The sequence below is a fragment of the Vigna umbellata genome, chromosome 5 (assembly GCF_029865625.1).
Source record: "Vigna umbellata cultivar VRB3 chromosome 5, Vumbellata_1.0, whole genome shotgun sequence".
Lineage (NCBI taxonomy): Eukaryota > Viridiplantae > Streptophyta > Magnoliopsida > Fabales > Fabaceae > Vigna > Vigna umbellata.
In genome coordinates, this window is record NC_142169.1 from 10,881,116 (window position 1) to 10,901,289 (window position 20,174).

Sequence of the window (20,174 nt, forward strand, 5' to 3'; positions counted from 1 at the left end):
AAACACAAAATGGATAATGAAGTCCCTCTTTATCCAAATAAATATGTTTTGAAAAAAAGAAGATAAAATTTTACTTGCTAAGTACCTTTCTTTTATTAATCAATCATATACTTGATAAGATATATATAAAAAGTAAAATAAATATAAACAACAAAAATAAACACCAGACCAAAATCATGTAACCGATGGATTTTACCGTTACAGATCGCAGTCCCAATAAACTATATACTTGATAGATTTATTTTTTATAATTATATTTGATATGTTTTATTTTGAATCATATCTATATTAAAAAAATTTAAAATATCTTTGTTGATTTTAGCGAAAATATTATACTATATTAAAATTTGCAGAACCTCTGTTACTCCAGTTAGTTTGCCCCAACGGCGATGGCGTCAAAAGGTTCAACACCTCCGTATCCCAGTGCTGCTAGAATCGCCGATTCTCAGTGTTTTCCGCAATACACCGCTTCTCTCAAATGTCAGTACTCTTGTTGCTCTCCTCCTTCATCCTTTACATTTTTTTTTCTTTTTCACTTTTACTTTTCAAATTGATCAGGCTACGGTTTCTGATGATTGATGTTCTAATTGAATTTGAAATGGCCGTAGAATGTCTTATCTTTTGGATATAAGTGCGTAATTTCCGTACCTCAGATATATATGTATTTTTAAAATAATTTAGGTATCACGGTTTTGGTGATTTCGATTGGGAATTAGTGGATTCAGTCAAGTGGAAATCAAGTAGTTATCTTTTCAAGAATGAAAGAAGGAAAAAGATGTAAAAGAAAATTGAAGGAACCTGGGTAAGAACATTCAGTTTAGTTGACATGGTGGATGAAATGGAAAATTAAATATTGTTGAAAATAACTTGATCTCCATCAACATAATTTATGATCCTCTGAACTATTTCTCTGTGTAATAGGCTTCATTTTTTCTATGCTAAATATTTTGTATGACCATACCGCAGATTATAAAATTTATTTGCTTAGCTATATTGGTTTTTGTTCTTTTATAACATTATTCGAGAATAAGATTTTGGGCCTTCCTAATGTATTAGGTTGTGTTGTCGAACTTTCATATCATACTCTTTATTGTAGTGAGTGCCTTCTTCTGATTGATGATTGAATTAAGCATAAATGTTGAGTAATTGTTGGACCAGGGCAACTGTTGATGGTATACCTAAGGAGTGACAGTTCATAGTTATGTGATTATTTTGAATGTTGCACATTTCCTTTATGGGATCATATCGACCTTGAGCTATTCAGCCAATTATCAGTGTATCTTACACTCTTTTTAAACATTTCCAGGTTTAGAAAAATTTAATTCTGATAAGAGTAAATGTCAAGAACATTTTGATCTTTACAAGGAGTGCAAGAAAAAAGAGGTAACAGAAGTTATAGCATCTTGTTTTTTGTATTGTTTTACATTTTTCAATATTTTGAAAGTGTTTACATGGATCCTAGGAGGATTAAGTGATTCAAATGAATTGTGTATCTCAGCTGAAATGGGATGCTGGTATACAAAACAAGGAATCTGTCATGTTGGCTGAGCATATTTAGTTTTCTGTCAGCACAGAATTGTTCAGCCGTTAAGCATAATTTCTCCTTCCTTTGTCCATGTTCTCTCTTTCTCCACACTACCTTCAGAATGTTTACTGGGGCATAAATATTTGTAGGTTCCTCAGAAACACGGGGAAGAAAATTAGTTTTCATGGTGACTTAGCTAGTTACGTAAAGTTCAATCAGTCAATCTTTACATCAAATGGGCAATTAGCAGCGGAGCCTTGTCAGATCAAATTATGAAACTAATGGCATGACATATATATAATACAAAAAGAGGTTTTCAAAACATCATGTTATTCAATGCTTGTGATTTTAAATCACATGTTATAGTTTTTTACCAAATCTCTTATTATTTGAATCATAATAACCTCATCTAGCTTTGCAAAATTTTATGATGTAATATTTGTTATTTGGTTGGGTTGGGTCATTATTGTTTTCACTGATTCATTGTTTTAATGTGATTGTTGAAATCAGTTATAACATGGAAATATGTAAATTGGGGCTGGTTACTATGATTAATCTTTAGTGGGAATAGATTGTAACAAGGTATTTTAGGGAACTTGGTGTATTAAAATAATGCATTGGTGGCTAAATATGTTACTTTAGGGTGTAATTCTCTATGACGATAGGTAATCCGTAATAAACATGATTTCTATCACAATTAGCAGGGAAATTATTAAGGTTTTGCTTCTTCTAAACTAAATCTTATGGGGTTTGGTAATCTGCAGCAAACATGATTTTGATAAAAATGAGTACGAAACTTACCTCTTAAGTTTATGCCTCTTTTAAAACACGTGTCATGTAGGGCTTGAATTATGGTTTTATAAGTACTTCTAATTGCATCTTACAATCCATTGAACAAATAGTGCAATAAACACTGGTGTAAATACGATCCATTGCTACCTTTGTGACTGTTCGTCAACTTAAATAGGCAGCTCCGAACTGATGGAATACAAGGTTTTTTTAAGTTTGGGCATTTTAAAATAATACTGAACAGGGCGTAGGGTTAAAAATGTACCATTTGATTCACCAAAAATGGGCGAGTGTTAGAGCAATATTTAAGTTCCTTTTGTGGCCTAGTGGTCAGATGCTCAAATCCTATTAACAGCTTCTCTACATGTGGGAGTTGAGGCTGTAAAATCCAGAAAATAATAAAATGGGGTATAGAATAAAATAAAAATGAGTTAGTCTTGTATGGATAGGTGTTGAAATTGTTGGAGGAATAAACTAACTTATAAATTTGTGCTGTTATAGAAACACACGGCTGCAGCTCAATGTTCATCTTTATCTTTATTGTTTAACACTGTTAATTCCCCTACTCAAATCCCCCTCCTGGTTTGCCCCTGAATTTTAAAATGGAGTTAGAGCTTGATATATCTTCCTTGGGAACCATTGCATCTCTTCTTCTTCTGCAAACAGTACTCAGTACTCATCTTTCAGGGAATTTTTTTTATTGCTGCAATTTCATTGTCAAAATATTCTTTTCAGAGTCGATTCTATTCAAGTTGATGTCATTATCCATAACTGATACCAGTTTCTTCATTTTAAATAATATTCAGTTTATGAAGGTCTATTACTGGACACTGCCAGCAGTCAACAAGTTTTGTCATGCGTAAATTTTATTGGTTTTCATTTGTTCTCACACCTTAGAAAACGTAGGTCTGTGCCAATCACGACAGCCTTCTCTGATAGGTGAGATAACTGAAGGATATTCTAACTAGGAATGATCATGAGGTCACCTGACCAACGTTACCCGGGCTAAAATTTAGTTAAGTTGGGTTAATAGGTTGAATGAATTTCAAAATGTATGAAGTAGAAGTAACCGGTTGTATTTGGAAATTTTGTACCCAACCAACCTACCAAAAGCACTTGATATATGTAATTATCTTTAATCTTCAACTTTATTTCTCTATTCTTTTCAAGATCCAACTTTTGATATAAGATATCAGTTTTCTTTCAACTTTATAATTGTCAGATTTTTTTTTCCTATTCTTTGTGGGTTATTTTTTCCAGTTTTCTGTTTTATTTATTTTTAAATATTTACTCCAGCGAGAACCCAAATTGATTCTTATGGGGTCAGGTTAACATCTATCTGAATAGCCATAACTTCAACCGATCAATTTTATCAGTTTGTGTTCAAGATTTTCCTGAACTTGGATCCAATCAATGATCACTCCTATCCACAGTCTCTTACTGAGTATTATTAGTTAAGAAACCATATTACTGTCATTTTGGATTCTTTATCATTATCTCCTGTATTGTGTTCTCATTCTAAACATGTTTTATGATAGAATATAGTGGTATCAGTTGGTCTATTTAGCCAATTCCACCTAGTGTGAGAAAGGGTTTGTTGGTTGTTTTATTCTTATTATGAATTTCAGTTTGCCTGCATGTTTCCATTTGGTTACACGAGATATAAAAATAAATGTTTAACTCAAGGCATCGCATAAATTAAATGGTCGTAATATCTCTCTTAAGGATACAATGAATTTCGTTGCAGTACTAGTTTAGCTTGGCACTGTTGCATTTGTTGAGATATAATCGTATTAACTGCACATATATCCATGAATACATTGGAACTATGGCCAAGTCTTCCTCTGTTTTCTTTGACATAAATGCGCCGACTAACTCAGATCTAATATTGTTTCTAAAATTAATTTTCATTGTATTACCCATTGCTTGATAATGCTGCTTAAAATGTTTTGACCAGTTCCTTCACCTTGTTTAACAGAGGGAAGCACGATTGGAACGAAATAAAAATCGGTCCCTCTTCTCATGAAACCCTGGCTGGGATTTTACTGATTGTATCATAGAAAACAAAATCAAGACTTCACCAGGCCACTGGTTCACCTATTATAGCACTGAGGTTATGAAACTTTCTGAAACTGCTGCGAGATGATGTTCCAATAAATGTGTACAATGGTATTCTACACTATGCCCTTTTTGTCTCAATTCTTAGTTAGGTTCCTTTTTCTTTTCTTTTTTTTACTGCGGTTGTCTCACAGGGCCACTAGAGCAAAATGCATAGAAGTGTGTTAACGTCTGTTAAATTCTAGCAAGAAAATTTAAGTTAATCGGTGAGCACCAATGTTATTAATGGCAGTTAGCTAGCAGCAAGCGAATAATGGACTATGGCAAAAACATGGTAGCAATAAAAAACGCAAGTGACTAAGTAACATCTGTGCTCTATGAAATTGTGGATATTCTTGAGTCTAGCACATGGCGGAAACAATATTAGAATTCAGCAATAGCTAGAATGAACGTTTCTTTAGAGAACAATGCATCATCTTAAAGCATCACCTTACATGGAGAAACATAGATTGACTCAATTTTTGATACCTAAAGCTACTGAAGCATGCTTTTTCAGCACACATTTTTCTGGTTGCTTCTCCATGTTTATAATACTTCCAATTTTGTCCTTTTTAAATATATCTAAATTAATAAAAATATTATTTTGACTTACACGTTCTAAAATGTTTTTTTTTTCAAATTATGTAAATGACGGTTGCATTACGTAATTTTGAAATATGTATTCCATAATATCTTTTACTATTATTCTGAAATATATTTGATTATATTTCGGAATGTGTCTGACATTTGTTTGAATTGTGCATTCGGAACACTCCTTACCCTCTAATTTGTTATCCTGAATATGTAATCTGAGGTTTTTCTTCCTGCACCTCCGTAAAAAGTTGTTCTTTCCAAACTATCTTTCATTAAAAATATAATAATATTTTTTACACACTATCTTTCATTAAAAATATAATAACAATTTTTAGACGTCTTTATTTTTAATACTTTTCGGTTGGATCTTTGGGAAGGTAAAAAATGTTCTCTCAGACACGTAATTTGAAATAAATAAAAAAATGTTTCATAAGATATTTTTAGATTCGAAAATATTTTTTGAAACCCTCGTTCTTTCAAATTTTGGATTACAATTTATCTTTTTCAAACAAGTGTGAATTGAAAATACTTTCCTATTTCGGAAGTATTTTTTAAAATACTCCAAACATCTTTTTTCCATGGTGGCAGGCAGCGCCTCTGTCGTAGCGTTTCCCACACTTGTCACATTAGGGCATCATCTTTCCTGTTTTTCTTCACATTTCTTCTTCTTCCCATACATTTCTCCCCACAACAGAGAAGATGAGGGACGCCATAGTAATGCTGGAAAGGTTGAGGAGTTCGCTGCAGACCTCCATTCACAGGGACTATCAATCCTTTCTCCTGAAAACGTTGATGCTCCCGTTAAAGCTCCTTCGCTCATTATCTTTGCAATGCCGCCACCACGAACGCAAGATGCATCACTGTAAAAGTGAATAAGCCCTTTAAATAGGCGTAAAAAAACTGACAATTCTCTCGACAAATGTTAGGTAAGAGAAAAGATAAATGCAAAATTATTTTTATATTCGTTCACTCTAAATGACCTACTTAGAGGGTTTTATTATAATCTTCACAAGATTACAATTAAGTATTTTTATTACTTTTGGTTTGAGTATTCACACTACTCCTGGTTTGAGTATTCACACCACTCTTGGTACTAGATTATCGCCCCTAGATTTTCCTTGGGTATTCGCACCAATTTTTGTACTAGATTACCGTGCTTAGATTTCTCTTGAGTATTAGACTATCGTGCCTATATTTCCTTTGAGTATTCGCACCACTCCTAATACTAGACTACTGCACCTAGATTTTCCTTGAGTATTCGCACCATTCTTAATACTAGACTATCACGCGTAGAATTACCTTGAGTATTTGCACCACTCCTAGTACTAGAATATCGCGCCTAGATTTCTCTTGAGTATTCGCACCACTCCTGGTAATGAGGTTTAGAGGTTGGACGAGCTCTCTTGCTGGGTCGAGGAAACTCTTTGTTTGTGCTCTCACTGGGCGAAGAGAGTAGCTCGCTGGGCGAGCAAGTCATCACTGAGCACCAGATTAAATGTGTTGAGCGCCACTTTTCTAGTAGCGCTTGCGTTGAGTGCCAAGCTAGTTGCGTTAAGTGCCACTTTAAGACTTAATACCTATTTTGGTCCCTATATTTATTATTTTTTTTAAAGTAATCATTGATTTTTTTTTATGTTCAAAGTGATTCTCGAGAATTTTCGGCGTTCAAAGTTTTTTTTTTTGTAAAATTTGTTCAATTTAGTCTTTTTTGTTGACTGCGTCTAAATTTCTAATGACATAGAGTCCGCGTAAGAAAAACGAAATGAGCTGTCACGCAATAGAGCTCACAGTGGCGGGCTCACATCATCATCTCGTTATGTCATCACCATCTTCCTCAAATGTGCACCACACTCAGGCCACCATCTTTTTCATGTCATTGGACCATCGTGAGTTTCGCCATTAGCAAACGCCGTACTTGCATCTCCATCCTCGCACAACCATCACCATGTGAACCATAATCAACATCTCACCATCTTGATCTTTTTCATCGCGAACCAAAGAACTTCATCTTCGCGAGAACCTCTAAAGTGAAACCCCAAAAATCACAACACCATTGAACTTGTAGGAAACCCAAAATTCCCAAATCTCCTTCGAAGATCAACCCTAGTTCGCTTAACAATCACTAACCTTTTCGAACTAGAACCCTAACTCACGTAGATCGCATTCAACCCTTAAATCGAAACTGAGATCCTTCATCGCAGTAGGTTGTGTAGCCTTCATCATCTTCCTATTGCACCATCATCAACACAAATTGCAAAAACCCAATTCGCGATTAACCCTCAATTCGCAAAATCGCGTCTCTTCCATGAAAACCTGCAAAATCTCAAATCACACCATCATTAAACTCGTTCAACCTCCATTTATGACTCAAAATCATGTACAACGAGTGAAACTCTCAAATCGCTTTCCATTAAATCACAAAACCTATCGAAATCAGAATCAACCACAATCCATCATCGAACTTTCATGCCTCCACCACTGACTTCACGACAATCAGACCACAAACATTCAGAAAACCCAAAACACAGTTTAGATTCTTGCGCCAACCATCTTCTCCTCATTCACAACCCAATTCAGACCAGAAGCCAACCACCATCCCACTAAATCATTAGTCAGTCACTATGAGCTTAGGTCTATTACGTGATAGCTCATTTTGTTTTTCTTGTGTGAGTTTAGCTCTATTAAGTGATAGCTCATTTTGTTTTTCTTGAATGAATTCCACGCGCTTAGCAATTTAGCAATTTAGATGCATTAGCAAAAATATCAAATTGAATAATTTTTTTAATTTTATTTAAAAAAGAACTACTTTAACTGCAAAAGAATTCGAGAAAAAAAATGATAAATATAGAAATTAAAATAGATATTAAACTTAAATTAAAATAATTTTGGATTGATAAATTAAGATAGTATGAATAAATAAATGGAGTTTTCTTTTGTTTCAATGAGTCCGACACGATAGTGAATGAAATTTCCGAAGCATGGGTTTTAAATTCGAATACGAGATTCGCAGCAGTGAAAGTAGTACTCTGCAATGACTACTTCGACACTTTTCGGAATAACCACTCCGGAAATCTTACCGCGGTACCGCGTCAGGTTCACCCACATGGGCGTTAGCCGGGAGCAAGGGAAGTTGAGCGGATTGCCATCGACGACCGGGGGTATTATGGCAACGACAGATCGACTGCGGAGATGCAACACACTGTTTACAGCGGCACATGGTTTACGGCAGCCGCAGTGAAGGAGAATGGGGAAGAATAGGTCAGGTGGTAAAAACGAACTGAAAGGCATTTTTGTCTTTTTAATTTTGCTACGGGGTTGCTGGTTGCAATTAAGGTGGTGCAGGACGCAAAAGTCCTAAGTAATGGTTCGGGTTTTTGGGCCGAGAAAACTAGAAGAAAAAAACCGTTGATTATTCGGGTCATGCCGGACGCAGTCGGATTGGAAGTTTCATAAACGGTGACCGGAAAGCAGAAGAAGCAGAAGATGGAGCAGAAAAATTGGAACCTTCTGGACGAATCGCTGGGGCTTCACATTAATGACGACGCGAAGCCATGGCCTCTGTGTGGTCGCTTCGTGCTTGTGGAGGACTGTGTTGACACAAGCGCCGCTTTCGTTCTTCACCACATCCTCAAACGCTCCTTCTCTTCTCACCCTTCTTCCGCCGTTCTCTTCCTCGCTTTTTCTCATCCTTTCTCCCACTACGATCGCGTCCTCCGAAAGCTCGTATTTCCCTTCTCTCTCTATACATATATGCTCTCTTTTTTTCATGGGTACTGTAATCCTGTATTTATGTACGTTTCTTACTGTTGATTTGGTGGTGAAATTGCTTTTGCTATTGATAAGGTGGCTAAATATTCAATTTCACATTGGATGCATTTGATTCTGTTATTAGCTAATTGTATTTTCAACGACTGTAGTGCCGGAGGCACTATGACAGTGCCAGTCTGTCTATCTTTATTTTTGGTGGATACTAGAAACTGGTCCTTGAAGGTATAGACCATGCCCTGAGAACTATAAATTGAAAGAAAGGTTTGTGAAAGTGCAATTTGTCACTTAGTTTAATCTAAAAATGAAAAACGTACTGTGAATAATACTTTAACATAATTTTAGGGACTACAGTTATAGACTGATAGCATGAGGATTTATTTTGAAGTTTCTCCCTGGTAGGAACTAAGACTAAGGACCAATTTGGGTATTGGACTTTTTTTCTTGAGTAAACAATCAATTTGGTATAGCGCGTGATATTTCGCAAACTAAATTGATCGTTTGCTCTTTTGTTTTCGTCGTAGTTTGGTTTCATAACATGCTAGTCAATTGTTTGTCAACCAGCATTGGTTGACCACAGCGGTAGTAAATTGTGTCCCTCAATCAAGTGGTCCAGGTTTTGAATCCTGATTATGCCACTTTAGGTATGAAGTAAATCATGTTGGGAGAGGAACACTCACCTTCTGTGCCCTAAAGTTTCTGAATCATTGCTTCCAGTGATGAACGATCCTTACTAATACCATGGTAAAAATGTTGTTTGTCAATATCGTTTTCTTGTACTCTGTTACGATGTCGTTGTTTACTTGGTTGAATTTACCAATGTTCACGGGTACTTGTGATGTGATAGGGTTGCAACTTAACTGCTCAAAGAGATAATGGCAGATTCTTTTTCCTTCCTATGCTTATGTTTCAGTGTCCAGGTGAGAAACTTTGTTATTGGTATTTAGCTCTTTTTTCTCATTGTTTGTTTGAAAAAGATTACTGATGCAAGAATGAATTTGTTCCAATAGTTTGTCTTTAATTGTTACTGGTGTACTGTGTTTAAAGTTTAGATCAGAAACTACATGAGTTTGTCATTCATGAGTCTTTCCCTAACTCTCCTTGATTACTTGATTTCATTGTTATAATGGTTAAAGTAGGTGACGGAGTTACAATTATGTCTAGGCGATGTATATAGAAGAAATGCACAAGAATGAATAAATAAGTTTAAATGGAGAGTTAAGGAGTAATTCGGTATTAATATGTGATTGTTGTATGGAAAGTATGAACCAGAGACACATTGTGAAATTCTTGATGTTCTTCAGTAACTGGACAATTTTCTTAAAATCTATTGATGCTTTTTGACGTCAGTAGTAGCAATACAAATTTTTACTTTTAGATACTCAATATACTTCCACTAAAAGAAACAGAGGAGCATGAAGTTTAGGTGGCTATAGGTAGTCAAATTAGTTAGTAAACAATTGATGAAAAAGAAGTGGAATTTTTTAGTGGTCTACTTGTGTGTAGCTCGTTCATATCCTTGTTTGGGAGGATATGCAGGTAACTGAAGATAGTGAAAACTTTCCTTTATAAGTCACGTATGGACTGTAAATCTCATGACATATATTTGAGGTTGAGAATTTATCCGTGTTTGGGTCCCCTGATTCACAATGCAGGTTTTGTAGCTTTCAGTAGTAGTGAATCAAAAGCAAGGTTTGAGAAACATATTCAACATTAAAGAATTTAAAGATCTAAATTTTAGATGGAGAAAAATGAATCAGCAGCCCAGTGTTTGAAGCACAAAAGATTTGTTGTGTTAATTAATGATATACGAAAAGTATTTGAGCTTATATGAAAGTGTTTTGGTTAGTCAACAGCGATGAGAAGCCAACAATGTGTTTTACATATGAAGACACTTGAAATTTGGTTCATGTGTTTCTAAACTTCAATAGTTTAATAAAATCCTTTATTCAACAATTTCAGCCTGAAACTGTCAAAGAAATTAGAGTGTTTATACTTTATTCATCCGATTAAAGTAAATAAAGTCAACTATTATGTTAGATTGTTAGATATCCCATATTGACTTTTGAGTTGGTTTTGTTAAGTTTAGTTAAAGTCCACTTTCTAAGATGGGATTAGAACATGTATTAGCAAGTCAACTATTATGTTAGATTGTTAAATATCCCATATTGACTTATGAGCTAGTTTTGTTAAGTTTAGTTAAGCTTAAAGTCCACTTTCTAAGATGGGATTAGAACATATATTAGCAATGTATACTGGGTCATTATATCATCTACTATCGTGGTGTTATTGGACCATCCATCCATCCATAAATCTCTATTCTCATGTTTGAGATGTTCAGCCCTTGGTGGTGGGAATTTGTTGAATACCACATTTTTCATAGAGATATGATCAAATTATAATATATAAGTAGGATTAAACCTCATCTTTTATGTCAATTTTGTGAGATTGAGTTAGGTTTAAAGTCTACTTTCCAAGCTATTAAAAAGTAGCAAAAGATTGTTTTCACAATTTATTATATGAAGCTAAGAATGAGTCATAAAAGATGTCCAGAAGAAGAAATAACACTAATTTTAATCTAATTAATCTTGACTATATATTTCAAGATGATCCATTCTCTCCTTAGATCAAGGAAAGAGAACATCCACTGATGGAAATTGGGTGGTTGCTGCCTAGAAATGATAGTGATAGGGAGGGATATATGGAAGTTGGTGACAACATATCCAAAGATATCATGCTATAGGCATGACAGGAATCTAATGACTGGTGTGATATCTTCTAGACCTATTCTTTCTAATGGTTTATTTGCTGATAGCAAAAGTTCTGTGGTTAACATTGTAGGAGAGGAAAAATTTAGCAAAATGTTATACCTGAAGATTTTTCCAGTTCTATTATTGTACGAAGTTTTAGAGACCATGGTATTGATAAATATCTCAGAGTAGTTAAGGGTCAATAGAATGGCAAGTGAAAATCATTATTTTGGTGCAGTGTTGAAAGTTCTATTCCATTTAAGCATTTACATCCCATAATTCTGAATTAGCAACTGATCATAATGCGAGGTGTGAAGTTTGCGTGAACGCCATTCATCTGATGAGATTAAGAAGTTAATAATTATAAGAAAAAACAATTAGTTCCATTCCATGTCGACCCTTGTGTGGTTCTGTCTACTCCTTACGTATCTATCAATTCAAACATAGCTTTAGGAACATTAATGAAATTTAGAAATGTAGAGTCTGTTGGATTATATACATCCCTGAGTAACAAATTTTTTTGATGCCTAGGGGAAGGAAAACCCAATCATGATGGGCTTGCTTCTGTGTTTGAGCAAATTGAAAGAGTGATCACTGTGTTACATCAAGACAAGAAATCCATCTCTATCATTATAGATGATATATCTTTTCTTGAAGTTGCTGCTAATGGTTCTTCAGATGATGTTTTAAACTTGCTGCATTATTGCCATACGTTAACATCAGAATATGTAAGATAATACTACCTTTTCTTTGTTTGAAACTTATTCCTATGTTTTTAGTTCTTCATTTCTGTGTTTGTGTGACAGGGTTGTGCATTGATTGCACTTGATCATAAAGATATTTATTTGAATGGAGACAGGACTGCTGTTATCTTAGAGATGGAGTACCGTGCTGACATTTTGGTCAAGGCTGAACCATTGGCCACTGGTTTAGCAAAAGATGTGCATGGTCAGGTAGACTTGTATCACTCTGCACTGCAGTATAATAAATTCATACTGAAACTGTTTATACAGACCCAAGTTTTTCTAGATCTTAATCTTATTGAGAATAACCCGTTTAACTTCCTTTGGAGTTGACACCGACACCTTATAGGTTTTCCTGTCCATTGTAATCTAAGTTTATGACAGAATTGTTATTTTATATTTTTTCACTTTCTTGATTAAGTATACCCTGCCACTGCTGCCTTTCTATTGAAATGGAATATAGAATAGGATAGCTTTGGCTTTCAAAACATGGATTGCTACAAGGTTTTCAGTTTGATCTTTACTAAGAAACCTTATCTTAAGTTTTATCGTTTTGTAATGTCTGCTCAGAAGTCCTCATATTTAAACTCCCTTTCTCCATGTGGTGTCTTTTCAAGTGTATATGATGAACTTATTTTACTCTAATTCTTTATGGTGTTTGGGTAGAAATCAAATGACTTAACTTTTCATATAGACCTATTAATTACGTTTTTCAAGTTTCTCAATTCTTAAGTTAAAGAATTGAATCTGAATTCGACCAAAAGCAGTATTGTGTTAAAAATTCACCAGGGTATAAGTAGTCTGCTTATTGAATTTGATTTCTCTTTTCTATTCTTTCTGATTAATCGTCACAGTCCATATACGAGGGAGCTCCAAGGGTTGCTGTTATGACAAAAGTATCAGAACAGTTAATAAACAGAGTAATATGGAATATCAGAGAAAAGTTTATTGATGGCAGATTCTATTTTTTCTTTCCCTGCTACCATGGATGGTCAGGATACAATGAAAGCAATTAAACAACCATAATAGAAAGTCACAGAGAGAATTTCTCAGAGAGATGGGTCAAGTTTCTTTTTCCTCACTCTTTCTCTTTCCTCTAACAGAATTTGTACTCTTTGTCAACACTGAAATCCACGTAATTTTGAGCTGGCTCACTTCACAAGTGTGCTTTTCCTGCACTCAGCCTCTCCTTTTGGTTCCACCTCCTTTTCAACCATTACAGTTGCTTTTCGTATTTCAGTCAAAGAAAAAGGTCTTATTTTTATGTTTTGTCGCTAGGCCTAGCTTAAATTTATTCTATTTCAGGTTCATCTTAAAATATAGCAGAGCACTTGTTACAGAGTTGATCTGCAGACCCATAAACGCAATGACATTTTCTTCTATATCATGTTTTGACCCACAATTCATTTTCCCCAGCTTCTCATTTTAGTACCTCCAAAGTTTCAAATAAGGCATTCTGATCTTTATTGATTAAATGTAAAAGAGATAACTACCATTATTGTTTATCTCCCCTTTGTTGAATTTTGTTGTATAAGTGACACTGCAACTGCTAATAGATCATGCTACTGTTTGCGTTGATTCCTTTGGATTTCTCTTAGATGATGATTTAATATAAAAACTTATCTGTAACTTCTGATTAAATCATATATCCACCGTGGTTGATTTTGTTTATTGTTCGTTTTATATGTAGTTGATGGTGTTAAATAAGGAAACACAACATCAGCATGGAATTACAGCCATTAAGAGTTACAATTTTCACTTCAAGATCAAGGAAAATGGCATCGAGTGCTTTTATCCTGGTACAAAAATCCAATGATGATCAATGATTCTTGATAGGTACAATACTTAATCGATTGTGAGATGATAGAATCCAATGCGATTATACTTGAATTGGTGATTGACACACTTAGAGTTATTGGTTTTATTTGTGCATCACTGATTGGTGTCAAAGATTTTTTTCACTTGATCGTGTATTATGAGTAATGAAAGCCTTGGAGCAGTAAATTTTAGCCATACATTCAAAATGGATGCACAAGTTTAGATTTAAATAAAAATAATATTAATTATTTGCATAGTTTTAAGACGAAGATTAACTTCTCTCCTGCTTTCATTAGATACGCGAAAAAGATTCAGTTAAATTTATTATGAAGGGAAATGTGGAGAGCATGAGTTGAATCATTTTATTAAAAGCTTTTCAATTTGCTTCACATCAAAATACAGATGAACTTCCTACGCCTTTTATATTTCCTCTTGCACCCTTTTTTTCTTTTTTTAAAGCCTAAAAGTATACATAATTGTCAATACATAATAATGTTTGTGTTTCGAAATAACTAATTCAAAGCCCTCAAAAGGTACGGGTGTACATTTTAGAATACGTATTTTGAAGTATAAAGATAACATATTACTTATGAAGAAGTTCATATAAAAGGCGTATGTTTGTTTAAAATAGGTATCTTGTAACATAACGTACTTAATTTCAGAATAATTATTTAGGAAAGTAATGAGTTTATTTTGGAATGTTCTAAACATGAGATGTAACAACAGATCCGTTAATTTAGTAGCATCTTTATATCACTTCGGATATTGTAGTGCGGATTTGGTAATTGGGAAACATATGCATGATAGATATAGCCGGTGAAGTTATTAGATGAGAGACTAACATAAGAATTTTACATGTCAGGTATAGGGTGTAGCATTTGCTTTGTATGGTATAGAAACAAAGGTTGATAGACTAACATGAAGAGGCAGAAAGAGAAGAAAATTAAGTAGATGAAAAGGTACATGTTAGAACAGAAGTAACAAGCAGACATGTTTAGAGATATTACACGACAAAGATATTACAGGAATATCTTTTGAAGATCATTTCGATATATTCTGTGAAGTCATCTTGATGATCTCGACAAAATACCATGTATAGTTCATCTTAACAAAGTATTGTTTCACTGAAATAAAGTATAGTCTAGGCTTGAATTTAACATTTATTGATCTAAAATTTATTTAATATTATTTTTTCTAGTATCTTATTTTTTTATAGTAATAAAATCAATTATATCAACATGCTAAAGAAAAATCAACGTTGGGTATAAGATCACCGAAAAAGTACACTCTAATTAATGGATTGATGAATTAGATTTTTCTCTCTTGTGTCAACTTGGTCTCACGAGTAAAAAAATATCATATTAACTACATTTAGATAGATAGGCTTTTTTATGGTATCAAAGAATCAAGTTGGTAAAATGTATTAAATAAAATTTATACTATATTTGGTTTAGGTGCATGTAACGACGCAATGAAAATTAGTAGAAAGTGAAATAAATTTATTTTATTTATTATTTTTAATATTTTTTAATTTAATAATACAAAATGTAAATCTTAATAACATGTCTAAAACATGTTTGATTATGTAACATAAACATAATTGGTTGTGGTGTGATACAATTGATTATCTAATATAAATATAAGAAAACATTAATGACAATTAATCACGTTGGTTACTTTTCATGTCTTTCTCTTCATCTGTGATTATAAAATGGTTGCATCCTTTTCTTTCTTACAATTTTCATTTTTCATGGTCATTGAAAGCAAATGCAGAGAGCGTTAGGTTTACCATGTCTTGCAAGATTATATTTTTAAGGTTTAAACCCTTCCTTGTCCTCATTTTTGTATGAAAATCTCAGTTTGGTCATCATTTTTTCATCTGTCTCAATTGGGTCATATTTTTTGTAAAAATGAACACATTTTACCCTAACCGTTAAATTGTAACAAACGGCGTTAGTTGGTGCTGACGTGTTACATAATTAATACGCTGATGTCAAAATATTTTATTACGTGGAATTTTTATTTAATTTGAGAGATTATGACATGGCAACCTTTGGTCGTTCTCTTCTTCTTCGTTTTGATCTTTTATCTGGGGCAAGGAAAGTGCTCGCGATGGCGCAACCAAATGGCATTTACGGTAGCTCGTGGCGGCGTGAGAAATAATTTACTAGGGCTTAGATTTTGTATCTCCTTTCTTGAGCGTCAGAGATTTTTTCCCTTTCTGGAAGACCAGAGACTGCATCTTGTGAGTGAAAAACCTGTTTGCATCGGTGGAAAGCAATGGCTGGTATCTACGCATTATCAGAATCAAGCTCCTCCTCCAAAATGAATCAGGTGAGCATCCGAGAAAGCCCCATCTCCCAATTAAGGGACAGCCCCAAAATGGGGATTTCAACGTAGGATTATTGTTAAGGTAGCCATGAATACGCTATCTTTTTAATTGATCTGGGAAAGGAAATTGATCTGGGATAAGGTTTCTTTTAGGTATTAACTTTATTAATTAAATTTGAAATCCTAATTGAATAATTAGGATGAAACCCCCCCCCCCCCCTTTGCCTTCTCTAATGGAGTTCTGCACACTTCCAATTAGGGTTCCTTTTCTCGCTGATTGTCAATTTGAATTGGTTTCGAACAACGAGTTCACTGCCTTGCGAATTTTGATTGGTTGCGAGTTTCCAATTCTCGTTTTTGGTGTGCTAAACTGTGAGCTTTGTTTTTGAATTGGGGGATTTTCGTGTTTCGGTTGGGTTGGGTGTGCGGATGCATTATGCTACGTGTTTTGCAGATGGATTGTGTGGAATTTCGAAATGGTTGAGAGTTTCAGTTGTTCTATTGTAAATGGTGGAGTTTTTTTTTTGTTTGGGTGATTTTTCTTATGTGTATGCTTTCTTTATTAACTGCTGCAGGGGTTTCGGGATGTGTATCTGCAACTGAATCGAGAAGAATGTCATTTTTTTGGTCTGTGATTGTGTTGTAGATGGTGGGTGGCGCCGATGGAGCAATAATGGGGAAGGAAGCAGAGGGGGAGGGAGGAGAAGATCTGGTTCTAGTCAAAACATCACCACGTGGCCTTTCAAATCACCATTGTTTACTTAATTAAAACACTCCACGTAAACTAGGAACAAACGTCAACACATTCTCTCTGCACCACGTGTCTTTAATTTAACGCCGTTTGTTACAATTTAACGGTTAGGATAAAATGTGTTCATTTTTACAAAAAATATGACCCAATTGAGACAGATGAAAAAATGATGACCAAACTGAGATTTTCATACAAAAATGAGGACCAAGGGAGGATTTAAACCTATTTTTAAAGACTCCTTTGTATTCTTAAGTACATGGTACTCGAATTATTGATGCGTATGTATCTTTTTCTGTACAATTTTTAATACTTTTACATGCTTTCTTTATGAGAATATCCAAATTAAGTGGAACTTTGTATTTCTCTTACACAAACGTTGGGATTACAAGCAGCAAGCAACTTCATTGCTACGCTCAACGCCACGCTGGTACACCATGCAGGACGCTTCCTGATCGAAATCGACTGCTAGTCAGTTTGCAAGCAAAAGATGATTGAGCCTACGTAGAGATTTCGTTGGAGCTATTCTTTGGGACAAACTCGAAATGAAAAATCAAGTGAAAGGGACGGAAGAAATTTAGAAACAGTTTTCACCGGTTAACTATACTCAAAATATAATAGATTTGGTTTTTTTAAACTAAATTAAAAAATAGAATAATTAGTTTTTAGTAAAAATAAATTAGTTTTTTTAATTATAAAATAGTACAGTTAACTATTAGAGTAGTATAATTAAATTATTTTTGTTCAATCCTGAAATTAAGTCTACAAAATTAAGAATATATGACGGTTATAATAATGATGATGGTAGTAATTAATTAACAATGCTTCCTTAATAGCTTGAATTACATATTTTTTTGCCGTAAAATATTAGTTCGGTGTAGAATTAGTTAATTGTACAGAACATAAGATATTTTATAATAATGATGACCCGGGTCGATCCAGTCTGGTCCACCACGCGTTGGTAATTCAGTGAGTCAATTTAATCTGGCTCATTTATTAGCAATGAAAAAATTCGAACTCGACCCGACCCACTTCGGATTCGTGGATTAAACGGGTTGGTTTAGTGACTCATTTAATTATAAGTTTCTTTTAAAATAAAAAAATATATAATTTTTTTAATTCAGATATAAATAAATTTCACTCTAAAATGATGTTAAACTCCAAAGACAATTCAAAATAAAAAAAATCATACAATCCAAGCGTAATCCAAAAGCAAGCACAAAAGGCGAACAAATAAGTTTTTAATATTGATAATTTTTGTATCACTTGTCTATCTATAATATTAGAGTCTTGAATAGATAAATCTATAATATTTTTTTCTCTTGAAACATGTTTTTTTTTATCTCATCTATAATATAATAAAAAAATGGGTTGGTGAGCGGGTTCTAAGTGAACCGGGTTGAAAACTAACCCGCATAAAAAAAATTATAGTTTTTTCAACCCAACCTGTCTCAAACTAGTGGTGGGTCGGGTTGCCTCACGGGTTATAACCCATTTTGGCAACACTATGGTAATAAGTAAATATGTTTTGAGTGTATGTTTCAAGTGTATGGTTTCCTTAAAAGTTACAAATAAAAGTGAATTATTGTGAATGATTTCAAACATTAGAAGTTGCACAATATGGTAATATTGGTTCCAACAAATCTATAAAGTGATTTATTTTGTCCATAAATGTGTTTTCATTTTATTAGATAGTCATTATGTATAATTACATATAAAAAGGAAATCAATATTAAGTGATACATTTGTTAGTAATTTGTCTTTCTCAATCAATGAAGTTCAATTGTGTAATACTCTTAAGGAAAAACATACAAGAAAGGGCGTTGAATTATATAACTAAAACAATTTGAATTTTTAAAAGGATGTTTAAGTATAAAAATGAGTTTAAAAGCCTTTTAATAAGATGATATATTTGAAATGTTTAAGTATTAAATCAAGTTTAAAATTTTTTTAACAACAAGGTTAAGATATATGAAAAACACTTTACTTTTTATATTAGTTTCTTTCGATCACTAAAACGATGTCTAGTTCTTGGCATTTTCAATAACTCACAATATAAGTATTTTGGCCTATAGTCTTTCAAATTTTTCAATGTACATGTTCACCATTTAGTTAGCCCCTAAAAGCATTGAAATTAAAAATTAGGTTTAATAGCCTCTTTTGTCCCCAGTTGTACTCGGTTTTGTCAATTTGATCCTTGGATTTTAAAAAGTGTCTACTTGGTTCTAACTTGGGAAATTTTGTGTCAACTTTGTCTCTTCCGTTAAAAAGAAATAAATGGAGTTAATAGTCTGATGATATGGTAGTTTCTTTTCAATTTTTTTTAATCTCTGGGCCACCTATTCCCTCCTGCCACGTCAGTTTTGCCTTCCCAAACAGCAAAAACCCTAATTTCCCCACCGTCAACCAAACCCTATCTGCCACCACCACCTTGCCTCGCTGCAACAGTGAAGTCCAAAGCCTATCCAACTATGCCGCCACCACACCGTCAATGCCGCAAAGAACCTGCAACCACCACATCGTCTTTCACCATCAATGCCGCAACCACCCACACCGTGAAACCCATCCACCACCATGAACCATGTCGCGTTGTCACCACCATGCCGCGTCGTCACCATTATGCCGGAAATCGCACAACCAAGTTCGAACCTACCCTCCATCATCAATCTCGCGCAACCCAAATCACCAACAACAACATCATCTTCTTCCTCACGATTAAGACCCAGAAAAATTCCCAATTTTCGAACTCCCAATTCGCGCAGAACAGAAATGAAGGCTTACCATGTGACAGCCCTTCCCCACCCAAAAATTAGGGTTTCAGATTGGGGAAGAGTGCTTCTGCGCCGTTAACTCGCGAGAATTAGGTTTCGGCCTTCCCATCTGCGGTGGCTACTGGTAACGCGATGGTGTTTGGCGAATTTGAGGTCTTTTCCTTTTTGCAGGTGGTGAATTCAAGTGGATGGAGGTGCGAAGATGCGAACTCAGATCTCGTAGGACGAGGCTTTTTTTTTCTG

The 20,174-nt window shown here is 34.3% G+C and overlaps 2 protein-coding genes across 4 annotated transcripts; both read left to right on the plus strand.

Moving 5' to 3' along the window:
- The first annotated feature begins 248 nt into the window (after window positions 1–248).
- LOC124827710 (Cox19 family protein (CHCH motif)) lies at window positions 249–4,635 on the plus strand. Of its 3 annotated transcripts, XM_088115004.1 has the most exons (4): window positions 249–480; window positions 1,307–1,383; window positions 1,499–1,586; window positions 1,675–3,876. In XM_088115004.1, the coding sequence occupies exons 1-3, from the start codon at window positions 390–392 to the stop codon at window positions 1,556–1,558; spliced, it is 228 nt and encodes a 75-aa protein (XP_087971130.1). In that variant the 5' UTR covers window positions 249–389; the 3' UTR covers window positions 1,559–1,586; window positions 1,675–3,876. The 3 variants fall into 3 exon arrangements, with proteins under 3 accessions (XP_087971130.1, XP_047156785.1, XP_047156784.1); XM_047300829.2 differs by lacking the exon at window positions 1,499–1,586 and having other exon boundaries at window positions 262–480; XM_047300828.2 differs by lacking the exons at window positions 1,499–1,586; window positions 1,675–3,876 and adding an exon at window positions 4,293–4,635 and having other exon boundaries at window positions 309–480.
- Window positions 4,636–8,017: 3,382 nt separating this feature from the next.
- Window positions 8,018–14,278, plus strand: ELP6 (elongator protein 6). Its single transcript, XM_047300830.2, has 5 exons — window positions 8,018–8,728; window positions 9,618–9,690; window positions 12,052–12,248; window positions 12,327–12,473; window positions 13,954–14,278. Exons 1-5 carry the CDS (start codon window positions 8,489–8,491, stop codon window positions 14,077–14,079), a joined length of 783 nt encoding a protein of 260 aa, XP_047156786.1. The 5' UTR covers window positions 8,018–8,488; the 3' UTR covers window positions 14,080–14,278.
- The last annotated feature ends 5,896 nt before the right edge of the window (window positions 14,279–20,174 follow it).